At 41.4% G+C, this 25,633-nt stretch overlaps 1 protein-coding gene across 9 annotated transcripts in view; it reads right to left on the bottom strand.

The window, feature by feature from the left end:
- Positions 1-25,633, bottom strand: part of arvcfb (ARVCF delta catenin family member b) — a 268,627-nt gene that overhangs the window by 81,823 nt on the left and 161,171 nt on the right. For all 9 annotated transcript variants that reach the window (XM_068006115.1, XM_068006116.1, XM_068006117.1 and 6 more), the window contains 2 exons: positions 12,695-12,853; positions 6,135-6,736 (listed from right to left, as the gene is read on the bottom strand). In XM_068006115.1, coding sequence (XP_067862216.1) covers positions 6,135-6,736; positions 12,695-12,853 — 761 coding nt within the window. The remainder of the gene's footprint in view (positions 1-6,134; positions 6,737-12,694; positions 12,854-25,633) is intronic.

Raw genomic sequence — 25,633 nt, forward strand, 5'->3', positions numbered from 1 at the left:
GGAACTAAATGAAAAGTCTTCTCTTTGCTGCAGGCCTAGCTCAAATCGATTTTCAGGGTCTCAACCCAGTTCCCTCTAGACACGAGTCCATAGCAGAAAACCACTCAAGTGAACTACACCCAAGGCACAAGGATAGCTGGTTCAGAAAGAGACAGGTGTCATCTTCAGGTTGAGGTTTTAATTTGAACTACATTCAGTCGAACTTGGCTTTACAGGTGGCCTGTGCTTTACCCAACTTGTGATAGAACTGGAACTAAGTCCTTCTTTCAGAAGCACTGATATCCATTACTGTGAGCATATAAATTTGCCACCAATAAACTTTAAAAAAAAAAGTAATAAAGATGCATGTTGAAATTCTTACAAGATGGCTGAACGTACCTTCATTTTGACTTCCCATTCAATTACGCCATCCAATGTTAAAAAATGCAATATTTATGTAAAGCCAGTACATACCTTGGAAATTTAAGACAAAAATAGTAATTGTAATTTGGGCCTACATGAAATTTGACAAATTTAACATTCCTGCCAAATGTGTATTCAGCAACTTACACAGTAACACTCAGATTAAATTTCCAAGGACACATGTAGTTGTCCAACTAATAGTGGTAAGACCAAAAACACGTCAACATCACACTCATAACTGCTGACACAATATCAAGTTGAACAAAGATTTGAATTGCCAAAAATGTAATTAACTTGTAACATGAATCCACTTGGCCAATGTTCTGATCGAGATGATTAACTCATCATCGTTAGTTGAAAACTCCAAAGCCTGGAATTTCCTCAGAGGTGCACCCGCTCTGTTGCCTTAACTTCACTGGAGGTGTGGAGGGGGAACAGGAGTGGATCAGAGGACATTCTGGGTCCAAGTTGTCAAATTCAGCTCCAATGACTGGGGGAAAATGCATCGAGAAAAACAGCTTCCTTCTACATCCTGGACTTACACTCCTGCCCCTGCTCCTCAAACACAATTGAATCGTTTTCACTCACTTTTGTTAGAATGATAAGCATATTATTCCATAGTTCCAGTTTGCAGTGCCTTGGTGTTACAACCAATAATAGTTAAAAATTTACAATGGCTTATGCTATCTACATTTGTACAGTAATTAGATAGAAATAGCTAGCACAGATTTCAAGAGTGACGATCATGCTCAACAAACGTCATGAAATTCTTTGAGGAGTTAAAAGATATGGTAGATGCAAGACTAGATGCAGGGAGGATGTTCCCTATGGCTGGGGAGTGCAGAACCAGGGGTCACAGTCTCAGGATATGGGGTATGCCATTTCGAACCGAGATGAGGAGAAATTTCTTCACTGAGGGTGGTGAACCTGTGGAATGCTCTACCACAGAAGGCAGTGGAGGCCAAGTCATTAGATGTATTCAAGAAGGAGATAGATATATTTCTTAATGCTAAAGGGATCAAGGGATCTGCAGAAAAAGCGGGAACAGGGTACTGAGTTAGACGATCAGCCATGATCATTTTGAATGGCGGAGCAGGCCCGGAGGGCCAAATGGCCTACTATTACTCCTATTTTCTACGTTTATATGTAAATACAGTAGATGTAGGAGAGGAAGAAGTATGGAAACAAGGTAACTAAAAATTATTTGGAAGGGAGAAAAGAGTCGGGGTTTCGAGCAGTTTTTCCCAGAGCAGGGAGTGGTGTGCCACAAGGTTCAGTTATGGGGTCACTTCTGTTCACTGTGTATATCACTAATTTTGATTATAGGCCAAGAGGGGTTGGGTGTCAAAATTAGAAGATGACACCAAAATAGGAAGCATTGTTAAATCTTTACAAGAATAAAAGGAAGCTGCCAATTGATATTGATAAGATGGGAAAATAGAATAAAACGTGGTAGATGGAATTCAACGGCAGTAAGTGTGAAGTGATACATTTTGGTTAAAAGAAACAGCAATAATTATACTCAGAATGGAAGCAGGCTCAGTGCTGCGGAAGAGCAGGGGGAGTTGGAGTACAGGTTAATGGGGTATTAAAGGCAGCACCACAGGTTGATGAGGCTGTAAACAAAAAGCTAATCAAAGTCTAGGTTTTATCACAAAAGGTATAGAATATACAAGCCAAGAAGTAATGATGAGTCGACTGTGAAACCTTAAGACCTGTTACTTTGTGGAGTTTGGGCTCCACATGATAGGAAGGATATGAAGGCTTCAAAGAGAGAACAACATAGGATTCACCAAGATGCCTGGTATAGTCCCCATTGCATATAGCTGGCGCATTGGTGCGACCACAATTTTTCCTCCATTTGCGTTGGATGGTTTAGATGAATCTACGTTTGTTTATATCCCTGTATCGTACTATAGATGAAACATTTCCTCACTTTTGTTTCCTACGTCTGCTAACAAAACTACATATTAAGATAAGAAGTCTTCCACAATATTCACGGCACTGAGTAAAATGAGACATCAGGGGGAGGGGTGATCAAAAGCTAGGTCAAAAAGTTTTTTTTTTAAATTGATTTTCTATTTTTGTCTGAGGCTATCTTGCTGTATATTGAGGATTACAACTTGAATTTCAACTTCAAAACTCAAATTCCAAGTTCTCAGAATGCCTATATACTTAAAAAAAAAACCAAAAAGAATGAGGATCTCAATGATCCTAGTACAGCTGCTGAATTAAATACAACTACCTTTTGCATTTTTAAACCCTAGGTGTTCAATATTCAAGACATTGGGGAGAGAGCAGGGGGAGAAGGGGAAGTGCTGAATGACATCCATTAATTGGTGGAGGTTCTTTCACAATTTAGGATATTATTGGAACTACTCAAAGCTTATTAAGCTTTAGAATTGTGCGTAGTAACATTCAAAGATTAACCTTGCAGCAATACAAACTGATTCATCGTTATTTCATGGCATAAGATAGACAATTTAGTGTCAATTAAATCATCATGTATCAAAGCTAGATGTTAAGAAAAGATTAGCAGTAGTTGGAAACCTCCAAGCAGTAATTTAGAACAGCTCAAATCAACAATGGGGAAAAAAATTATTGTAAACTAAATTACAACATTTGGGAATCTGCTTAATAGTACAGCATTCATCAAGTTCGGACAACTTTTATAAATGACTAGCTTTGCTCCAGATTTTAAACCCATCTGAATCTGCCACCAGCTACCTATTCTCTTTAACATAGCAAAAAGTAAACGTGCATTGCTGCAGATGATGTTGCAGAAAATAAATATTGGATATTGAAAAGTTGGCAGCCTATTTCAAAATTGGTGCAGTGAAAGGAAAAGGGCCAACACCCACTTTTTGAAACAGAGATCTGCAAATATAAGCCTTCGCTGCAATTAAAAACAGTACATCCAAAAACTTGCAATGAAGAAAATTACAATATTCCTTCAATTGTAGCCTGTTAATCAAACTTTTTAGATTAAAAAAACTATGTTGTAAAAAAGAATTTAGATATGTAATGGATTTTCGTTTCACCTTCCTGTTTTTGAAGCATCAGATCATAACATCCCTTCTGTGATTGATCCACCCAAACAAGACATCCTGAAATACATGCTTAATAGCACTTTAGAAAACTTGTCACAGGAGATTAACTAGCAGCACTACTCCCTTTGAAAGACCTTACAGAATTTTTTTTTTAAATGTATGTGCGACCACAAAGCGCTAAAGAACAATTAAAAACTAGAGTTATTCATGAAAGCAGCCAATCCAAGGAAACACGGCTATCAGGAGATCTTATATTGGTTTCAAATTTGGTAATTTTCTTTGCCCAAAAGTTACATCTTCCTCACTGTCCTACACACCACCTGTGGCAATGCAGGTAGCTAAGGTGGTGTGGTCCAACACTTGAGAAAGAAAAAAGAAATTGCATTTATATAGCCCCTTTCATGACCTCAGAACATCCCAAAGTGCTTTACAGCCAGTGAAGTACTCCAAGTATAGTTGCTGTTGTAGGTGGAATTCAACGTCAATGCTGCAGCCAATTCACGCACAACGTCCTCCCACAAACAGCAATAAGAAAAATGACCGATAATCTGTTTTTCTTCAAATGATATTGGCTGAAAGCTAAACTCTGCTCCTCTTCAAATAGTGCCATGGAATCTTTTACATCCATCTGAGGGGGCAAACGGGACCCCAGTTATATGTCTCATCCAAAAGATGGCATCTCTAACAGTGCAGCACTGTACTGAACTGTCAGCCGAGATTATACGCTCAAGTTACGGCATGGGGCTTGAATCCACAATCTTCTGTGTCAGAGGCAAACGTGCTACCACTGAGCCCAGGCTGACACCAATCAGCGATGAGAGAGTGCATGACAGAATCCCTTGGAAGCAGCTGGCCTCTGCTCTCTGTCTTCACACAATTGAGATTGTTATCTCATGGGGAAAACACAGAATAATGGAATTTTCAATGAACATATACTCTTATCAAGTGGTCTTAAGGTTCTAAAGGGATTGCAGTTGTAGGTGCCATCATAAGGATAACTTTACTTGGCCAATTGACTACAATGGCATCAAACACAATGAAACGTAACAGCCCCCAATCTAACAAGGAAATATAATAAGTAACTTGGTTAAAAATTCCCCCGCCCACTGAGCAAGTTTTTGGTCCCAACCCCACACCCCCTTGTTAGCTGAAGTTGCCCCTCTCAGGCTACCGTGATCTTACTTCACTTCCCTTTCCTTTTATAATCACACTCCTGATACTTTTCCCATTCACAGCACCTTCCCTCTCCCACCAGCTGGCAGTTCCATGCCTCAATCCCCCAATCCTGATTATCTCAATTCCCCTTCCTCCGTACTCCCTCCCCACTTCTCCTTTTCTCCCATGCCTCCGACTATATTATCCTTCTCCATTTCACCTTTTCTCCCCACCTATTTCTTCCTCCTCTCCATTCCCCCATATTATTTCCTTTATCCAGCAACCACTAGCACTACTTGATGTAAAAAAAAAATCAAATTGGTCTTGACTATCCATGTGCAATGCCATGGGAGATCAACTAGTAATTAGATTAAATTACTTCAGATGCATGAATAAACATATTCAGAGCAGTTCCATATTCCAAATAAACTCATGCTACCCTTCAGATACCTTTTAATGATGAACCATGTCAAAGATACTTTTTAATAACTAGTAAATTAAGTTAGAGGTTATTTGCAGATACAGCAACAAATTGTCCAATTTTATGGGCGGAAGAGTAAGAGGTAATTGTTCAATTTGCAGCCTTCCTTCTATCCATCAAATGAATTCCAAGTTCCTGCCAATACCTTATTTCCAGAGTACAAATACAGACTACATTTAATTCAAAATCCATTAATTTAAATTATTGGATAATTCAAACTATTACGTTCTAAATTCCCACTTTGCTTTCTTAATTAAATTGCTATTTCAAACTATTGGATAATTCAAGGTTTTTGAATTACCAGGAGTAGACCGCATCATTAACCAGCATCTTAAGCCAGAAAAAAGTGATTGTGGAAACATCTTGACACCTGAACTTCCACACCACTGATGTAAAAATAATGCAAAGAACATTACACCAGTGAACAGTTATGCCAGCAATTTTTTTTGCAATTGATATAGTCAACATACAAAGCTCTATTATAGCTAGTGTTCTGAAAGTATGAATGCATTTGGGTGTCTAATACTGGCTTCATGGAGCTAAATTTGAAACAAAAGCACTGGCCAAATAAACTTCCGACCCCTAAATGAATTTAGCATGTTAACTAAATATAGCAGAATATTGTAGTTAATTTATTTGAGACATCAATTCCAGAGGGTTGGGGGGGGGGGGGGGGGTGTGGCGGAGGGGCAACAATCAATACTGTTTCAACATTCTTATTACATCGATAGATTGCCATCAATGGCAAAGAGTCATTGAATTGGAATGCAAACTGTGCATACAGATGGTACTAATGAAAGGACATCAAACTCTACTCCTTACTCTGATCCTCCAGAGATATCTCTGAGAAATGGAGTGTAAAGCTGACAAAAGGTGGAAACAAAGATGAAAGCATAGGATACATTGACGAGCCATGGGAAAGCATTACAATAATGGTCAAAACTATGATGATGTGGTGTAAGTCACACTTTGGTCAACCAGTGTACTGCAGCATGCATGGTGAAAGATTGTAGGTATCATTACAATAAAGAGTGTCAAATTCTTACTTCCTTGGTCTCCTTCCATTAGCCCTTGTGGGTGCCCTTCGACCGACTGTCGAGTAATCTGGTTCTGGCTCTGGCTCTGCATCCAGTTCATATCCATCGTCATCAGGTCCTAGACTTCGATGGTCATCTTCAAGTCCATAAGGTTCTGGCTGGAAGCGTTCTGGTTGCGATCGGCTCAGGTCAACACTGCCGTCTGGCTGCACTTGTGGCTGGGCAACAGCATACTTGTTTCTACTAAGCAATGTGTAACTTTCATCGGGCCTGTAGTTGTCACGTGGCATATAAGCATAGCGGGGGCGGTAATGAACTCCTCGCGACAGGCTCCCGTAGTTATCAGATACATCTGCAAATCCATCCTGGCCTGTGTATGAACGGTACAGGTCATGGTGATTCTCATAAGAGTCTGGATAATTGTTGTAGACTCTTGTTAAAGTAGAATTGGCCTGTGGTGTGATGTAACGGTCTCCATTTTTCATATATCTTCTGTCAATGGAATCTGTACAACTGCCAGCAGGAGATGACCCCTCTGCAGGCAATCCATCTGGTCCAAGTGGCACCTGACGCACCGTTCGGGTTGTCACAGTTTTAACCACTTTAGTAACCTGCAAATACAAATTTAATAAAAATGTTGATTGGCATAAGGATCAGTAAGAACCTCACATAATTAGAGGGAATAATAGTAATCTTGCCACCAACACACACCGTCCCACACACAAAAAAATGAACACAGATTTTAGGGATGTGTTAATAACACATGCAAACAGAAGTACAGTGGGAAGTAAACAATTGGAAAGTAGTACTTATTTTAAACAATCCTCTGGGTGCCTAATGAAGGTTTTGTACAAGCAGAGGAGTGGGACTAATTGGAAAGCTCTTTCAAAGAGCAGGCACAGGCACGATGGGTCGAATGGCCTCCTTCTGTGCTGTATCATTCAATGATTCCAAGTGCTTTAAATGTGCTTTGAGTACAAGGGCCAAGCTGAAACTTGTTTTCCTGTTGTAAAAATTTAATCAACTGTGAACACATAAAAGGAGCAATCTAAATGCAGTAAACTTGATTGAAATAATGGACACATGGATATTAGGCAGTAAATAAATTAAATTTTGTAGATTTTAGTGAAGGATTCACTGTGGTCTCATAAGCAAATGGAAATTTTCATTTTACAACATGGATTAGATCAAATGTCCAACTAGATGTTTGAGCATCTGAAAATAAAATTGGCTTCTACTGCATAGAGATAATCAACAGAACAGTTCTAGAATATTTGATATATAAACAGTGCTTTTTCCCCCGATGTCTTTGGTACTGCCCACGGCCATCAATTTTACTCCCCTTCATTCTTTCACTCTTCAACATTTCAACTCCTTGATACGATATGGTTCGATAAGTGCCAGCAGCCCTCCAGCACGACTTTCCAAGTTGCCAATTTTCACCTGCAAACCTGGACAACAAACTATTCAACAATGGGGTACTGCAATTGGGCATTAAGCTATCCTCACTCAACATTCACACACACTTCCAGCAAAATTCAATGGATAGGGATCAGGAACAGAAATCACAGGCAATGTTTTCCCTCCCCAACCCACATCGCTGAGACTAATTCCAACGGAGGGGCAAACTCGGCACAGACTTGGTATTAAAACCTGGGATGCTCATTGTCTGTATGGCTCAGCCACTTACTGTCTTAACCAGCTGAGCTATTAGGGGCACTCAAACAGCACCATTTAGTCTAAATATAAACAATGGAAGTACAACAAATTTTTAAACATTTCATCTCCAGTTAACTAACCAGTGGGAGTTCACTAGACTAGAAAAAAATACAACTTAGACCTGAATTCCCACTTTCTGCAATATCAAACACTGCACGAAACAAACATGATCATGCAATTACTATAGCTGGTCATACATCATTCCAATTTCAAACACAGTCTAGGCATCGACAAAACTATAACTCTATCATGCTGCCCATTAGAGCAGGGAAGCAAGTCCATCATGTTCACCACAAAGAGCAACTATTACCATGAAGAAGATAAAATGAACAGCATCGTATCAGATGAAATATTAAAGACTAAAAGTGTTCAATTGAAGAGCCACACCACTGTCAACATGACTAAACAGATGTTAATCACTTAGTAAATAATTCCTTTCATATACGTATTAAGAATACACCCCATTTTGTTGATCCGCACAAGCAAAAACTGGAAATGGTTCAGAAAGTCAACCCTTCAGCTTAGGGGCATCAGAATATTTTTGACACAAATAATGGTCTTACTGGTCTAAAAATTTCTATACATCAATACAGCAACTATTCATCCAGCATTCAGCCCTTTTAAACTTACTTCTGTTCATAGGATGAATAGTAGCGGATATGGTGATGCCGCTAACGTGTAATAGGACTAAACACAAAAAATACTAATGCAGGGTTTTATTATATATAAAAAAAGCACGTGGATTACTGGGTCAACTTTGACGCTAACTGGCCAAGTCTCGACCAGGGTCTCCGTAAGAGTCACCGGGTGAAGGGTGCACTGTGTAATGGTTTTTATAACTTTTGTTATCTAGGAGTAGATACAGGGTTTCAAAGATGTGAGGTTCTCACTTGGCATGAGCTTAGAAAAGCAACACAATCAAACGGATAAGTACAAAGGTCCAGCTGTTCCTTTCGTTGACTGATCAAAGCATAGGCGCCTTTTCTAGATTTGCAGCTGGAGTCTGATTAATGTTCTAAATATTCCTATGCTTTTAAAACCAAAGAAAAAAAGTTAATGAATAGGTGCATCATAAAATCACCCCAAAGAGTTAGTGCAGAAACACCATTTTAAGTTCATGTAAGCATCTATATAAAACTTGCCATAAATTAGTGTATAAAATATAGAGTCAGTGCACGATATGGCATTTTTTCGGATAGCTTTCCAGTTACCAAATTGGTACACTCATCCTAAATCAAGGCGTGGTTGCTGGGATGCGCAAGTGTTAACTTGTACGACACAGAATCAAACCATTATTCACCAATAATATTCATTACTGATTCAAATCACAATAATGGGAAGTCTGGGCATAATATTACAAGGGTTCACTATCAATTGAGCAGTGCATTAAGAAACAAAGAAACAGATTGGCTTGGTGATGCAACATTTCCAGACCAGCATTCAAAGGACCACAAAACATCAAATAATGAAGCTTTATCCAACAAAGAACATTCCACAGCTCAGAACACTGGACAGTAACAACTTGCAAAACAGTTGAAAGTATGTAAAAGTCCATAAAAATATTGTGAATATGGCACCAGTCCACAAATTGGAAGCTTCACAAAAACCTGTACAATAGTATATGGGAGGGGCGTGTCATTTAGGGTGCAGTTAGTTATATTGTAACTTTTGCAGTATTGCACTCTTGCTCAATCTTTGCTCAGCAGTGACAACACAACATCCAAATCTGTTCCTGGTTGGACTTAAACGGAGCAAGACCTTCACCGGGAGACAGTCACATGATGCTTCAGCTGGACACCACACAGAATGCGATTGCAGTTGAAGTTACTTCTTGGGCACTATTAAACTGAAGGAAGAGTTTGTTTATATGTTTTGGCTGTACAGACATTCCCACTAACTCTGTCAAAGAAGTTAACATATATCCATGCATATACAGAGCTCTCTCCTGGACCAAGATCAGGATCTGCAGCCATGCAGCATTAACAGGAGGAGGGGGGAGGGAGGGGTGCTGCTGGCTGCTAATTGGTGATTTGGCTATGAAAATGCAGCTGCCACTGGCGGCTGGTGACCTTTTTGACAGCTGAAGCAGAGCGACACATGCCTCACAAAGTGAGCATGTTACCATGGCAATGGACCCTTCCTGTGGAAACCCACCACCATTTAAAAAAAATTATAATGGAGTATGTTTGAATGAGTCCAAGTGTATGCATTACTCACAGGATCAGTTAAAGAACTGTTCTACACTTGGACAAACTCTTCTTGGATTCTCTTATTAAAGACAGTGTTATGTGCAGAAAGTTGTACATTGACAGAGGGGTCACAATAGCAGCACTAGGTTCTGGAAACAAAAAGGTATCCAATTTTACTGACCATAACCCAATACTGTGGCTCAGATTTTGGTGTTTACAGGTGAATGTACGGTTATACAGTTATGCACATCTGCGTGCCAACAGCGACCACTGATTCTCCGCTCACGTGCATGTACAAAATTCTAGGTGCCTCACCTGATGAGCGGCCTCTGGTGGATGCCAATCTAAGTTTCCTTCGGCAGCTTAAGATAGGCATTTAGAATGTGATTTCTCATATTACAAACCCCATGCTCTTCGAATCACAAATTCCAAAAAACCCTTCTACTCCACCTGAAATCACTTCAATCCGGACTGGTTAAGGATACTGGGGCTGAATGTTCCTGCTAGCTTTTTGGGCTATGCATTGCACAACCACTTTTTAAAAAAATTCTAGGGGAATCCAGGCAAATTATACTTGTATAAAAAATGAAAAAAAATGTTACCTATAACTTGCAGCAAAAAATATTTTAAGATTTGCTAAACTGTGTATGGGACCCATCTACGCCCAGCTTGTCATTAAAAGAGATAATTATTCTTCTAACGGAAGGTCATCGACTTGAAACGTGAACTCTGTTTCTCTCTGCCCGACCTGCTGAAAATTTCTAACATTTTCTGTTGTTATTTCAGATTTCCAGCAACTGCAGTATTTTGCTTTTATTTTAATTCTTTTTGGCTATCAAAATTGCATAAACAAATGGCTAGTATTAATGTTTTAGCAGCAGTAGCTAATATGCAACTGTGAGTATCACAGACGCAATTAAAATTAGAAACTATGTAATTGCCATGCTAGAATTTGTTGATTAGCCGCAACTATTATTCTCCCATTACAACTTCGTCCCTGGAAAGCTACAATTCCGCAGAGGTAAAATCTGCTGCAAGATATCAGACTTGCCTGTCACCATGGGGGTCAATGGATTTTGACAAACAGGAATAAAATTGGCACTTTCACGCCAAACTCCCAACAGCATATGGTCTGCAGTTAATCTTCAAGCAGCAGCAATCACTTCCTGTAGTACTATTACATGCCTTTTTTGTGGCAAAGCAGAGCCCTGATCATGCTGTTTATTACTTCTAGCACGGAGTGATATATTGATCAGAAGCTCTCAGTCAGCACCCAATGGTAAAACCTTCACAACATCATCACAAGTAACATTTCAGGTCAAATATTGATAACACCATACATCTAGACACTACCACTACTAGTCGTAAAGCAGGACGGTTATGTTTAGAAAATTGTACAACACTGTGGTTTTTAGTGGACCCATCTTCACACTTTCCATACATCTCAATATGTACTTAACGCTATCTAAAATGCATCATAATAATGCTATTCAAAAACTTCAAAACACAATGCAGGACTCAGTTTATTCTAAAACTAAATTGACCTCATTCTCCAACTAAAAAATGTCACTTCCTACTCCATTGTGTCTTCTACAAATTAGACATGCAATAATCAGATAGAATAAAAGGAGGTAGTCTCAAATCTTCAAAATTAACTAATGGTTCGTGTTAGCATAGTTTGTCCAATTATACATTCGCCTTGGGCCTATTTTGACATACCAGTAAGGCTGACACGAGGTTGCACTCGGCTCACCAAACAAGAATCATCACAACAAGTGCCCCGATTAAGGCACCACTAATACAGGAAAGAAACATATGGTCCAATAAGAGGAGCTCAACATAAGCAATAAAGTGCCAACAAAAGCTAAGGGAACCTTCCCAACGAAATCAGAATGTTATCAGTGTCTAGACACACTGTACCCTGTGGTTTTTTTTTATTCGTTCATGGGATATGGGCGTCGCTGGAGAGGCCGGCATTTATTGCCCATCCCTAATTGCCCTCGAGAAGGTGGTGGTGAGCTGCTTTCTTGAACCGCTGCAGTCCATGAGGTGAAGGTTCTCCCACAGCGCTGTTAGGAAGGGAGTTCCAGGATTTTGACCCAGCGACGATGAAGGAACAGTGATATATTTCCAAGTCGGGATGGTGTGTGACTTGGAGGGGAACGTGCAGGTGGTGTTGTTCCCATGTGCCTGCTGCCCATGTCCTTCTAGGTGGTAGAGGTCGCGGGTTTGGGAGGTGCTGTCGAAGAAGCCTTGGCGAGTTGCTGCAATGCATCCTGTGGATGGTACACACTGCAGCCACTGTGCGCCAGCAGTGAATGTTTAGAGGGATGGATGGGGTGCCAATCAAGCGGGCTGCTTTGTCCTGCTTTGCCCATCAGTCCCTCTCCAAGGCCACAGAGAATACCGTGGAAGAGGGGCAGGCAGCCAGAGCTACCACCCCAAGGGGCCACGCCCATCCTGGACCTGTAAATCACAGTCTTTGCCAGACCCAGGAGCAGACCCACAAGAAGGACCTCCGACTTCTCCGCGCCCCCCTCTCTAGTTTACTTCTGGGTGGCACACTGCTATGGAATGGCAGGATGAAAATGTATCAGGAAAAGTACTGTAGAAAGGTAGGAGTGTGAGTGCCCTCAAGTTAAAAGCATAATGATCTCTTACCTTAGTTTCTGTCCGTCTTGTAGTTCCATCATCTGATGTCACCACAGATATATGAGAGGTGGGAGTTCCCGGGTCTTCTTCAATGGTAACAGTTTCTTCCACTAACTCTTGTGGCTCCTGCATTATTGCTTTTGAGGTCTGATTACTGGGGTTTTGCTCCTGGAAATTAAACATGACACGTTGTAAGCTGTGGCTAATTGCACATGTTGAATATTATTTTCACTCTTTTACTCTGGTGTTGATTAGATTAGTTTTTCTCAGGGATACAAGAAGTTTATTTAATAGAATTAAAAGATGCATTATACATTTCATAGTTGCTTATAGCAGGACCTCTTCTCTCCCACAACTCCAAAATAAAGCCCTTTTTGCAATCTTCTGCTTTTAGCTGGTTAATGGGAGGGGAGTTCTGGCACAAATCAGTAAAATGCTTCTTCGCTGGCACAGGTTTTGTAATCAAGAAGATAATTGTATCTTCAATATTAAAGTAAGTCATTTTCAATATATATTGTCCATTGTAAGAAATTATGGCCTAGCATTTTAAACAAAGAATGCAAGATTTAGTTTTTGTGCATTTCATCCCAAAATGGCACTATAAAAAGTGTGCAAAGTTCCCATTAGTCATACTTCTTCAACAGTACTTAACAAAAACTTGTTTATATAACACTTTTAACATAAAGACAATCCAAAGTGCTTCACAGAGACAGAATCAAACAAATCAACCCCTAACCAAAATAGGAGATTTTAAGAAGAGTGACCTAAAGCTTGGTGAAACAAGTGGATGAAGAGAGATGCACAAGAGGTCAGACTCAGAGGAATGGAGTGTTTGGAGGGAGTGGTTCTGGCATTGGAGAAGGTTAGAGACAGGGAAGGGCAATGGCATGGAGTGATTTAAGCAAGGAATGAGAATTTTGAATTTGAGGCACTGAAGGGACTGAGAGCCAATGCAGGTCAGCGAGGATAGTGATGATGGGCAAGCTGGACTTGATGTGGGACAGGACACAGGCGCCAGAGTTTTCGATTAGCTTATGTTCACGAACAGTGGAGGATGGGAGACCAGCCAAGAGAGCATGGGAATAACTGAGTCTGGAGGTGACAGACATGAATGAGGTTTTATAGGCAGAAGCATGGAAAAAGTTAGAGCTGAACGTAGGCAGTCTTCATAATGAAGAGGATATGGGGTCAGAAGCTCAGCTCCAGCATGAATGGGGTGCCAAGGTTATGACCAGACTGCATCAGCCTTTCTGCTTTTTCAGTTCTACATTTCATTCTCCAAAAAAAAAAAAAAAATCGAGAAAACATGTTTATGTATTAAATTTAAGCCAAATTTACTTTAAAAGCCATGTGACTATCATATTTTTGGGCAGTCAAATATTGTAACTTAAAGCTACCATTATGACTCACTAAATGCCACAGTCAACCGCTTTGAGGGGCATATCTGGGTTATCAGTCCACTACACGACCTGTTAGCACTGAAGCCAGAACTCCTCCATCTTCATGCTAAGGTCACAAAAGCTGCTCCAGCTACTCAAATATTCAGCATCAATCCAAAATGTCCCCAGATAATACCACTTTCTCTGGCCCATCATTCCCTCAACCAGTGTAATTATCCAGAATGGCCCGCTGCATGTGGATGTTCAGTCAACCATCACTGCCCAGGAGATATTGTACTATAGGAAACCTCATTTACCTATTAATATTCCAGTGAAAGTTTCAAATCTTTCCATGCCACCCACCACATTGAAGCAGTGAGATATTTCCTCGTTAGTCATTTCTGGCACCACCTTACTTACAAAAAGCTACTGGCCTCGTACAATGAAATTGGAATATCTGTAGTCACATTCTAAATTTACCAGTGCTGCAGCTACTCCTTTTGTTGCTATATCGGTAGATATAGATATATTGTCCTGGTCAATAATTATCCCTCAACCATCACTAAAACACATTATCTGGTCATTAACTCATTTTTTTTTTTTTTTTATTCGTTCACGGGATGTGGGCGTCGCTGGCAAGGCCGGCATTTATTGCCCATCCCTAATTGCCCTCGAGAAGGTGGTGGTGAGCCGTCTTCTTCAACCGCTGCAGTCCGTGTGGTGACGGTTCTCCCACAGTGCTGTTAGGAAGGGAGTTCCAGGATTTTAACCCAGCGACAATGAAGGAACGGCGATATATTTCCAAGTCGGGATGGTGTGTGACTTGGAGGGGAACGTGCAGGTGGTGTTGTTCCCATGCGCCTGCTGCCCTTGTCCTTCTAGGTGGGAGAGGTCGCGGGTTTGGGAGGTGCTGTCGAAGAAGCCTTGGCGAGTTGCTGCAGTGCATCCTGTGGATGGTACACACTGCAGCCACAGTGCGCCGGTGGTGAAGGGAGTGAATGTTTAGGGTGGTGGATGGGGTGCCAATCAAGCGGGCTGCTTTATCTTGGATGGTGTCGAGCTTCTTGAGTGTTGTTGGAGCTGCACTCATCCAGGCAAGTGGAGAGTATTCCATCACACTCCTGACTTGTGCCTTGTAGATGGTGGAAAGGCTTTGGGGAGTCAGGAGGTGAGTCACTCGCCGCAGAATACCCAGCCTCTGACCTGCTCTCGTAGCCACAGTATTTATATGGCTGGTCCAGTTAAGTTTCTGGTCAATGATGACCCCCAGGATGTTGATGGTGGGGGATTCGGCGATGGTAATGCCGTTGAATGTCAAGGGGAGGTGGTTAGACTCTCTCTTGTTGGAGATGGTCATTGCCTGGCACTTATCTGGCGCGAATGTTACTTGCCACTTATGAGCCCAAGCCTGGATGTTGTCCAGGTCTTGCTGCATGCAGGCTCGGACTGCTTCATTATCTGAGGGGTTGCGAATGGAACTGAACACTGTGCAGTCATCAGCGAACATCCCCATTTCTGCTTATGATGGAGGGAAGGTCATTGATGAAGCAGCTGAAGATGGTTGGGCCTAGGACACTGCCCTGAGGAACTCCTGCAGCAATGCCCTGGGGCTGAGATGATTGGCCTCCAACAACCACGACCATCTTCCTTTGTGCTAGGTATGACTCCAGCCACTGGAGAGTTTTCCCCCTGATTCCCATGGACTTCAATTTTACTAGGGCTCCTTGGTGCCACACTCGGTCAAATGCTACCTTGATGTCAAGGGCAGTCACTCTCACCTCACCTCTGGAATTCAGCTCTTTTGTCCATGTTTGGACCAAGGCTGTAATGAGGTCTGGAGCCGAGTGGTCCTGGCGGAACCCAAACTGAGCATCGGTGAGCAGGTTATTGGTGAGTAAGTGCCGCCTTCCATCACTTTGCTGATGATTGAGAGTAGACTGATGGGGCGGTAATTGGCCGGATTGGATTTGTCCTGCTTTTTGTGGACAGGACATTCCTGGGCAATTTTCCACATTGTCGGGTGGATGCCAGTGTTGTAGCTGTACTGGAACAGCTTGGCTAGAGGCGCAGCTCGTTCTGGAGCACAAGTCTTCAGCACTACAGCTGGGATGTTGTCGGGGCCCATAGCCTTTGCTGTATCCAGTGCACTCAGCCATTTCTTGATATCACATGGAGTGAATCAAATTGGCCGAAGACTGGCTTCCGTGATGGTGGGGATATCGGGAGGAGGCTGAGATGGATTATCCACTCGGCACTTCTGGCTGAAGATGGTTGCAAACGCTTCAGCCTTGTCTTTTGCACTCACGTGCTGGACTCCGCCATCATTGAGAATGGGGATGTTTGCAGAGCCTCCTCCTCCCGTTAGTTGTTTAATTGTCCACCACCATTCACGACTGGATGTGGCAGGACTGCAGAGCTTTGATCTGATCCGTTGGTTGTGGAATCGCTTAGCTCTGTCTATAGCATGTTGCTTCCACTGTTTAGCATGCATGTAGTCCTGAGTTGTAGCTTCACCAGGTTGGCACCTCATTTTTAGGTACGCCTGGTGCTGCTCCTGGCATGCTCTTCTACACTCCTCATTGAACCAGGGTTGATCCCCTGGCTTGTTGGTAATGGTAGAGTGAGGAATATGCCAGGCCATGAGGTTACAGATTGTGCTGGAATACAATTCTGCTGCTGCTGATGGCCCACAGCGCCTCATGGATGCCCAGTTTTGAGCTGCCAGATCTGTTCTGAATCTATCCCATTTAGCACAGTGGTAGTGCCACACAACACGTTGGATGGTGTCCTCAGTGCGAAGACGGGATTTCATCTCCACGAGGACTGTGCGGTGGTCACTCCTACCAATACTGTCATGGACAGATGCATTTGCGACAGGTAGATTGGTGAGGACGAGGTCAAGTAAGTTTTTCCCTCGTGTTGGTTCGCTCACCACCTGCCGCAGGCCCAGTCTGGCAGCTATGTCCTTCAGGACTCGGCCAGCTCGGTCAGTAGTGGTGCTACCGAGCCACTCTTGGTGATGGACATTGAAGTCCCCCACCCAGAGTACATTTTGTGCCCTTGCTACCCTCAGTGCTTCCTCCAAGTGGTGTTCAACATGGAGGAGGACTGATTCATCAGCTGAGGGAGGACGGTAGGTGGTAATCAGCAGGAGGTTTCCTTGCCCATGTTTGACCTGATGCCATGAGATTTCATGGGGTCCAGAGTCAATGTTGAGGACTCCCAGGGCCACTCCCTCCTGACTGTATATCACTGTACCGCCACCTCTGGTGGGTCTGTCCTGCCGGTGGGACAGGACATACCCAGGGATGGTGATGGAAGAGTCTGGGACGTTAGCTGAAAGATATGATTCTGTGAGTATGGCTATGTCACGCTGTTGCTTGACTAGTCTGTGGGACAGCTCTCCCAATTTTGGCACAAGTCCCCAGATGTTAGTAAGGAGGACCTTGCAGGGTCGACTGGGCTTGGTGTTTTTCCGTTGTCGTGTCCGGCGCCTAGTGGTCCGATGCCGGGTGGTCCGTCCGGTTTTATTCTTATTATGACTTTTCGTAGCGAGATTTTACAACTGAGTGGCTTGCTAGGCCATTTCAGAGGGCAATTAAGAATCAACCACATTGCTGTGGGTCTGGAGTCACATATGGGCCAGACCGGGTAAGGGCGGCAGGCTTCCTTCCCGAAAGGACATTAGTGAACCAGATGGGTTTTTACGACAATCCGGTAGTTTCATGGCCATCATTACTGATACTGGTATTTTAATTCCAGATTTTTATTTAATTAATTGAATTTAATTAATTAATTGAATTTTTTAATTAGCCAGCTGCCGTGGCAGGATTTGAACTCATGACTCTGGATTTTAGTCCAGGCCTCTGGATTACTAGCCCAGTAACATAACCACTATGCTACCGTACCCGTATAATCATTGCTGTCTTCAGGACCTTGCAGTGTGCAAATTGGCTGCCACACTTCCGATATTACAACAGTGACTACATTTCAATGGCTGCAAAGGCTTTGGGATGTCCTGAAGGCATGAAAGGAGTTCCATAAATTTCTTTTTTTAATCTCTATTACTTATTAAAAATTTTGTGCAAAGCACACAGCACTCTGCAACAACTGTGTAGCATTTTCTGTAATGCTTCTTTGTAACACCTAATCAGTCAAATTTAATCTAATCTAGGCAAATTTACTTGGCAACTTTATTCTACACCCGATTGTGTTATTCATCCTGGTTTTGGGGCTCCCAGCCCCAACATGCGCACTTTCAACAGTTGCAGCCAGCGACGGATGAGTAAGTTAAAATTTAAAAATTATATAGCTCCAGGTTTGGTCAACGTGAGAAAGTTTAAACTTTCTCACAATGATTCCTACAATTAGGAAAACTTACACATTCTGCACTTGGTTGTTCTTTTTAAACATGCAAAATAGTTTCAAAACACAGTGTGTTTCAGCTCCGTTGCTCCAAGAACATACCAATTCCTTAATGTCTTCCAACTTAAATGGCTAAATAAAGCCAGGGTTCTGAACTGTAGTCTGACTTGCCCCAGCATTCATTTCAAGAATGCAGAGCAATTACACCTTCTAGCCTTAAAGGGGCACACACATGCATCCGATTTATAATGTTCCTGACCTTCTAAAACCATGCACTCTGACTTACTGTGAGCAGCACCACAGGCCATTCATGAACAAAGACCACTAATTTACAAATTTGACAGGCAAAAATGGACATAACCTATGGAATATGTTCCCTAAAACACCAGTAAAAATCCTTCAATGCCCCTTGCATTAGAAGAATTTGACTTATTCAGTGGCCTAAATACACTCTGCTACATAGCATAACATCCATATTATAAATATGGCACTTTCTGAGTCACCATGAGCAATGGTACAGAAGATTTGCGAAAATATAAAAGAACTCTCCCAAAAGTACAGCAATAAATCTTTTCTTCTTTAAAAATTGTGTGGTTTATAGTACTTCTGCACATCTGGCTTGTGGTATCAAGTTTCTTTTACGCTGTCCCAAAAAGATGTCTAATTAACAGTCAGAAACTGCTGTTTTGAGACTTTGCTGTGTGCAAATTGGTTGCCATATTTGCCTACATAAGTGACTATGCTTCAAAAGTAATTAATTGGTAGTAAAGCACTTTGGGATGCCCTGCTGACATTAAACGGCTATATAAATACAATTTTTTTCTTCCATTAGCGCACCAACAATACTATCGTTCATTTGAGATGCTGAATTATTGTATGTGGTACACTGGGAACTGAGTTGAGAGCGCCCGACTCATTTCACCCAAGGCTCTTGCATTCAGTGCAGATTACTTCAGTTTCGACAATGTGGGCAGCATTCCAACCCAGAAGTGAAAGGACAGTGTGCTAACTCACCTAATCCCCAACCCTGCAAGTTTACAAAAATTGTTTTTGTTACTTATTTAGATTAGCAACCCAATCAGAATCCTTGCCAGCCCTGGCTTTGTGTTGTTTTCATGGCATAAACAACTAATCTCACTTCCACATTCATGTTAAGCTTGTTTTTGCATTAAAGGATACTGCACTTCAAACAATAGCATTTAATTCCTGCACAATCGCACTTCCTGTTGGAATGCCTGCGACTGACGCTCCCACATTGGGTCAAAAACAGTTGCTATGTTTTGTACAGAATGAGACACCAGCAGCACTGTTAGGTCACAAAGGAAGCAATCATAGCAGTGAAATCTAGGGTAATGGCACAAGATTTTACAATAAACAACCTTTATAGCATTGTCAATCACAAGGGGCTCTCCTGGAATGGGAAGAGAGAGAGAACTGGTTTGGACAGTGATAAACTGATTAGAATGATGAATGAATCACGGGGCAAATTAACCTCCTCAGATCTTCTTCATAACATGGGAAATACTTAAAACTGAAAAAAATACATCAAGGAGTAGACAATGAACAGTCTTGTTCCTGGATCATATACGAACATACGAATTAAGAGCAGTAGGCCATTCGGCCCCTTGAGCCTGCTCTGCCATTTTAGAAGATCATAGCTGATCTGATTGTGACCTCAACCCTACTTTCCTGTCAACCTACTATAACCTTTGACTTCCTTGTTAATCAGGAATCCATCTAACTCAGCCTTAAAAATATTCAATGACCCTGCCTCCACCACTCTCTGGGGAAGGGAGTTCCACAGACTCTCGACCCTCAGAAACAATTTCTCATCTCCGTCTTAAATGGGAGACCCCTTATTTTTAAACTGTGGCCCCAAGTTCTAGTCTCGCCCAACAAGTGGAAACATCCCCTCAGCATCTACCCCTTCTGGTCCCCTCAGGATCTTATACGTTACAATAAGATCACCTCTCATTCTTCTAAGCTGCAATGTATACAGGCCCAACTTGTCCAACCTTTCCTCATAAGATAACCCCCTCATCCCAGGAAACAGTCGAGTGAACCTTCTGTGGACCGCCTCTAAAGCAATTATGTTCTTTCTTAAATAAGGAGACCAAAACTGCACACTGTATTCCAGATGTGGTCTCACCAATGCCCTATACAACTGTTGCAAAACATCTCTACTTTTATATTCCATTCCCCTTGCAATAAATGACAACATTCCATTTGCCTTCCTAATCACTTGCGGTACCTGCATACTAACTTTTTGTGATTCATGTACTAGGACACCCAGATTCCTCTGTACATCAGAGTTCTGCAATCTCTCTCAATTTAAATATACTGCTTTTCTATTCCTCCTGCCAAAGTGGACAAGTTCACATTTTCCCACATTACACTCCTTCTGCCAAATTTTTGCCCACTTACTTAACCTATCTATATCCCTTTGCAGACTCCTTATGTCCTCTTCACAACTTACTTTCCTACGTACCTTTGTGTCATCAGCGAACTTAACCACCATACATTCGGTCCCTTCATCCAAGTCATTGATATAGATTGTAAGTAGTTGAGGCCCCAGCACTGATCCCTGTGGCACTCCAGTTGTTACATCTTGCCAACCTGAAAATGACGCAATTATGCCTACCCTCTTTCCCGTTAGCTAACCAATCCTTTTTCTATGCTAATATGTTACCCCCTACACCATGAGCTCTTATTGTGTAGTAGCCTTTGATGTGGCACCTTGTCAAATGCCTTCTGGAAATCCAAGTCCACCACATCCACAGGATCCCCTTTATCCACATTGCTTTTTACTTCCTCAGAGAACTCTAATAAATTAGTCAAAACATAATTTCCCTTTCACAAAGCTGTGTTAACTCTGCCTGATTGCATTGAGATTTTCTAAGTGCCCTGTGATAACCTCCTTAATAATAGATTCTAGCATTTTCCCTGTGACAGATGTTAAGCTAACTGGCCTGTAGTTTCCTGCTTTCGGTCTCCCTCCTTTCTTGAATAGAGGAGTTACATTCGCAATTTTCCAATCTGATGGGACCCTTCCAGAATCTAGGGAATTTTGACTCTTCACTCAAGCAATTAGTGCATGGAAGTGGACCACTGGCTGAGACAGTGGAGGCACTAATGCCAATGCATCTACTATCTCTGTAGCCACTTCTTTTAAGACATAGGATCAAGTCAGTCAGGACCTGGGGACTTGTCAGCTTTTAGTTCTAATAATTTTTTCAGAACCCTTTGCCTGGTGATTGTAAATGTTTTAAGTTCCTCCCTCCCTTGCATCTCTTGATTCACAATTATTTCTGGCACGTTATTTGTATCCTCTACAGTGAAGACGGATGCAAAATATCTGTTCAATTCTTCCGCCATTTCCTTATTCTCCATTATTAATTCCCCAGACTCACTCCCTGGAGAACTGATGCTCACTTTACTTACTATACTACAAGAACAAACAAATACAAGGTACATTTTGCAATTTATCTTAACTTTTGAAAAACAAAGTTAAATCACAAACTTATTTCTAGTGTCAAAACAAACAATAGCACATCTCAATGGGGCCATAATAACAGTGCAAACTTCAATACTCATCCATGCTACTGCAAGTACTTGTATATATTGGGGCCTAATAAAAATCGAACTACTAAGTCCCACCAACTTTAGCGCCATAAAGAACATGGCAATATGTAGTGCTGGTCACCAAGACACAGACATTCAAGTCCTGGAGGCTGTTCAGATTAAAGCTCCAAGACTGATCCTTAGTAATTGACGCACAATTTCAGGAGATGGACTGGAAAGAATTGGACTTCTTAACCTTGATAGATGACTAACAAGGTACTTCACGAAAGATGTGAAAAATAGCAAACAGTACAGCAATAAAATCTGAATATTACTTCAAATAAATCTACAGCAGCTAGGTAATGGGGACAGGTTCAAATTAGCAAAAAGCAGATTTAGGACAAACATGACTCTTCACTCAAGCAATCAGTGCATGGAAGTGGATCACTGGCTGAAACAGTGGAGGTACTAATGCCAAAATCATCAAACAGTGGAATACCATGAAAGAGTACTATAAGCTTTTTCAGGATGGAATATAGGTATAACCAGTAAACTAATATAAAGAAATAGCATTTATATAGTGCCTTTCATGACCTCACAACGTCCCAAAGCATTTCACAGCTACTGAATTACTTTTGAAGTGTAGTCACTTGTAATGTAGGGAAATATGCTATATTGAAAATGAACATCAGTGTGTAATCTTAGATAAACCATTGTTAATTATTCATTAAAAAATGGGCAAGGTTTTCTTGGGGGTTGGGGGGGGAAAGAAGAGAGGAGCATTTATAAATCTCCTTTAACTACATTGTCACTATAGATTATTACTTCATTTATAACTCAGGAATACTGAATAAATTAAAAGGCATTTAATAATGTTGTGCAAATCAAGAACCACAGAAAGGTTGCAACACAGAAGGCAGCCATTCGGCCCATTGAGTCCACGCTGGCTTTATGCAAGAGCAATCCAGCTAGTCCCACTCTCCCGTCCTATCCCCGTAGCCCTGCAATTTTTTTTTCCTTTCAAGTACTTATCCAGTTCCCTTTTGAAGGCCATGATTGAAACTGCCTCCATCAACTCCTCGGGCAGTGCATTCCAGATCCTAACCACTCGCTGTGTAAAAAAGTTTTTCCTCATCTCACCTGTGGTTCTTTAATCCTCTTGTTCTTGACCCTTCCACCATTGGGAACAGGTTCTCTGTCTTGACCCTTCATGATTTTGAATACCTTATCAAATCTCATTGCAACTGTCTCTGTTCCAAGGAGAACAACCCCAGCTTCTCCAGTCTATCCATGTGACTAAAGCCCCCATCCCTGGAATCTTCTGCACCCTAAATCTCGTATAAAAATAGTTAACTTTGGAAATATTTGCAAATTCAACACATAATGCATGGTTAATGCAGGTGACCTTTCCCCCACTAAAATTAGTTTATTGGGAAGTTTGTACGCGTCACCAATAGATGAAACAAAGTACCTATTGTTTGTGAAGTTAGTTACAAAGAAACCGTTCGGTTACAAATCCTACATAGTACAATATATGAAACATAATTTCTCCAGCTATCAGCAAAAGAATGCAGATAACTCATTAGTGCTCCTGCTAAACAGAGCATAAAATTCTTGATTTTACTTAAGCAGGCATTAATAGGATCTTCACATTTCAAGTGATTTTTCAAGTTTGATGACAATGAGTCTAACAATTGTTCTCTGAAGGCTTGGCTGTCTGCTGAGGGGTCTGGAAAATGTCATGCTGTAAATTCTGTTTCTTATGAGACAATTAAGTCGCAGCCAATATTTTCAGGAACATTTCGGGACGCATGAAAGAGCTTTGGCATGAAGTTTTAATTATTTCTTGAATGCCTAAACACACGAGACCTACGATAGATCAACACAACTAGTACGCAAGAATGCTAAACAAAACAAACCTCAACGTCATGTTTCCTTTAAGAAGTTACTTCATTCTAGATAACATTATATATTTCCTTTTGGAATATGAGGTAACAACTTGCAATTATACAGTGTCTTTAATGTAGTGAAACGTCTCAAGGCCCTTCCACAGGAGCGTTATCAAACAAAATTTGACACCGACCCACATTAGGAGATATTAGGATAGGTGACCAAAAGGAGCGTCTTAAAGGACGAGAGGTAGAGAGGCGGAGATGTTTAGGGGGGGGGGCAATTCCAGAGCTTAGGGCCGAGGCAGCTAAAGGCACAGCCGCCAATGATGGAGCGATTAAAATTGGGGATGCGCAAGAGGTCAGAATTGGAGAAATGCAGAGATGACGGAGGGTTGTAGGAGGTTACAGAGATAGGGAGGGGAAAGACCATGGAGGGATTTAAAAACAAGGCTGAGAATTTTTAAAATCGTGACTTGCCGGATCAGGAGCCAACGTGTGACAGTGAGCACAGGGGTGATGGGTGAATGGGACGTAGTCCGAGTTAGGATACGGGCAGCAGAGTTTTGTACACAAAGTACTTGAAGATATCAAACGCAGATAGATAAGACTCAAATTTAAATTTAGTGGCTGCTGAGCTACCCCGAATGGCAGAAATTACTGGGTGCCAGCTGAGTCACAAATTTCCCATCATTTGATCCAGTGACCATTGCTGAAACTCTGAAGCAAGGGACAGAGTTACAAGCAACAAATGCCCATGAGACAGTTCGACAAACAGGAGTAGCAGTGTTTGAAATGCTACAGCTGGTAATCTAAGTGACCCCTCTTGGCTGGGAATCCAGCCATTGAAACTCATGCAAATCAGTGCTGTTTCAATTTATATTACCTATTTGCTGATTTGTCCTGTTCATTTTGAGAGCCTTGAGCTTTAGAAAGCAGTTATATTAATGATGGTTAAACCTTCAATGAGAACACTAAGAATTGTTGGTATCAGCAGTTTGAGACCTAGAGAAATTAATGGGAACATAGATTTAAACTTTGAATGTGGTCCATAAGGCTCCATAGCTCACAAAGACCAGGTGCTTGGACTCCCCATCACCCCTGTAGTAGACTTTTCAAATTCGTGGAATTGCTTCACTGTAAATTTGACAGGTGTCTGAAACTTTCCCTTCGGGAACAGGAGTAACTCAATTTCCTGAATTTTGTCACTAACAATAAATCAGCTCTAAGGTCCGAGAGATATTTTCAACAGACTGGGAAATGTTGCAGTAATAAATTTGGAGTAGTTATTCAGCACTCAAACTGGTGAAACTGAAAGCATTGAACTTTTGGGGCAAAATTCACAAATCTTTAGGTTTATTTAATATTCAACATGTTCATCAGAACCATTGCCCATGACACTTAAAAAAAATGAAAAGCATTACTGCCTTGGTAAACTTCAAAAATTAGGCAGCTGTTAGATCCCTAAAGAATGCTTACTGCTGTCTCAAATTCTCTTTCAACTTTCCTGGGAGATATTACAAGGAGTAGCCTCATGATAGCAATTCAACAAGTGAGAAAGTAATGCAACATTTCAAATGTCATCTTTTTAATTATTTTTAAATAAAGATATCAGTCTAAAAATTATATCAGATACCTGAAGGAAATTAGCTTTTCCTCATTTGAGAGCGTTGAAGCTGTCCCACTAGGTTTCATCTGAAACAGTGGGTAATATCATTAAGGAAGCTTCCCGCTGCTAGAAATGAGCACTTCAT

The sequence above is a fragment of the Heptranchias perlo genome, chromosome 25 (genome assembly GCF_035084215.1).
Source record: "Heptranchias perlo isolate sHepPer1 chromosome 25, sHepPer1.hap1, whole genome shotgun sequence".
Taxonomy (NCBI): domain Eukaryota; kingdom Metazoa; phylum Chordata; class Chondrichthyes; order Hexanchiformes; family Hexanchidae; genus Heptranchias; species Heptranchias perlo.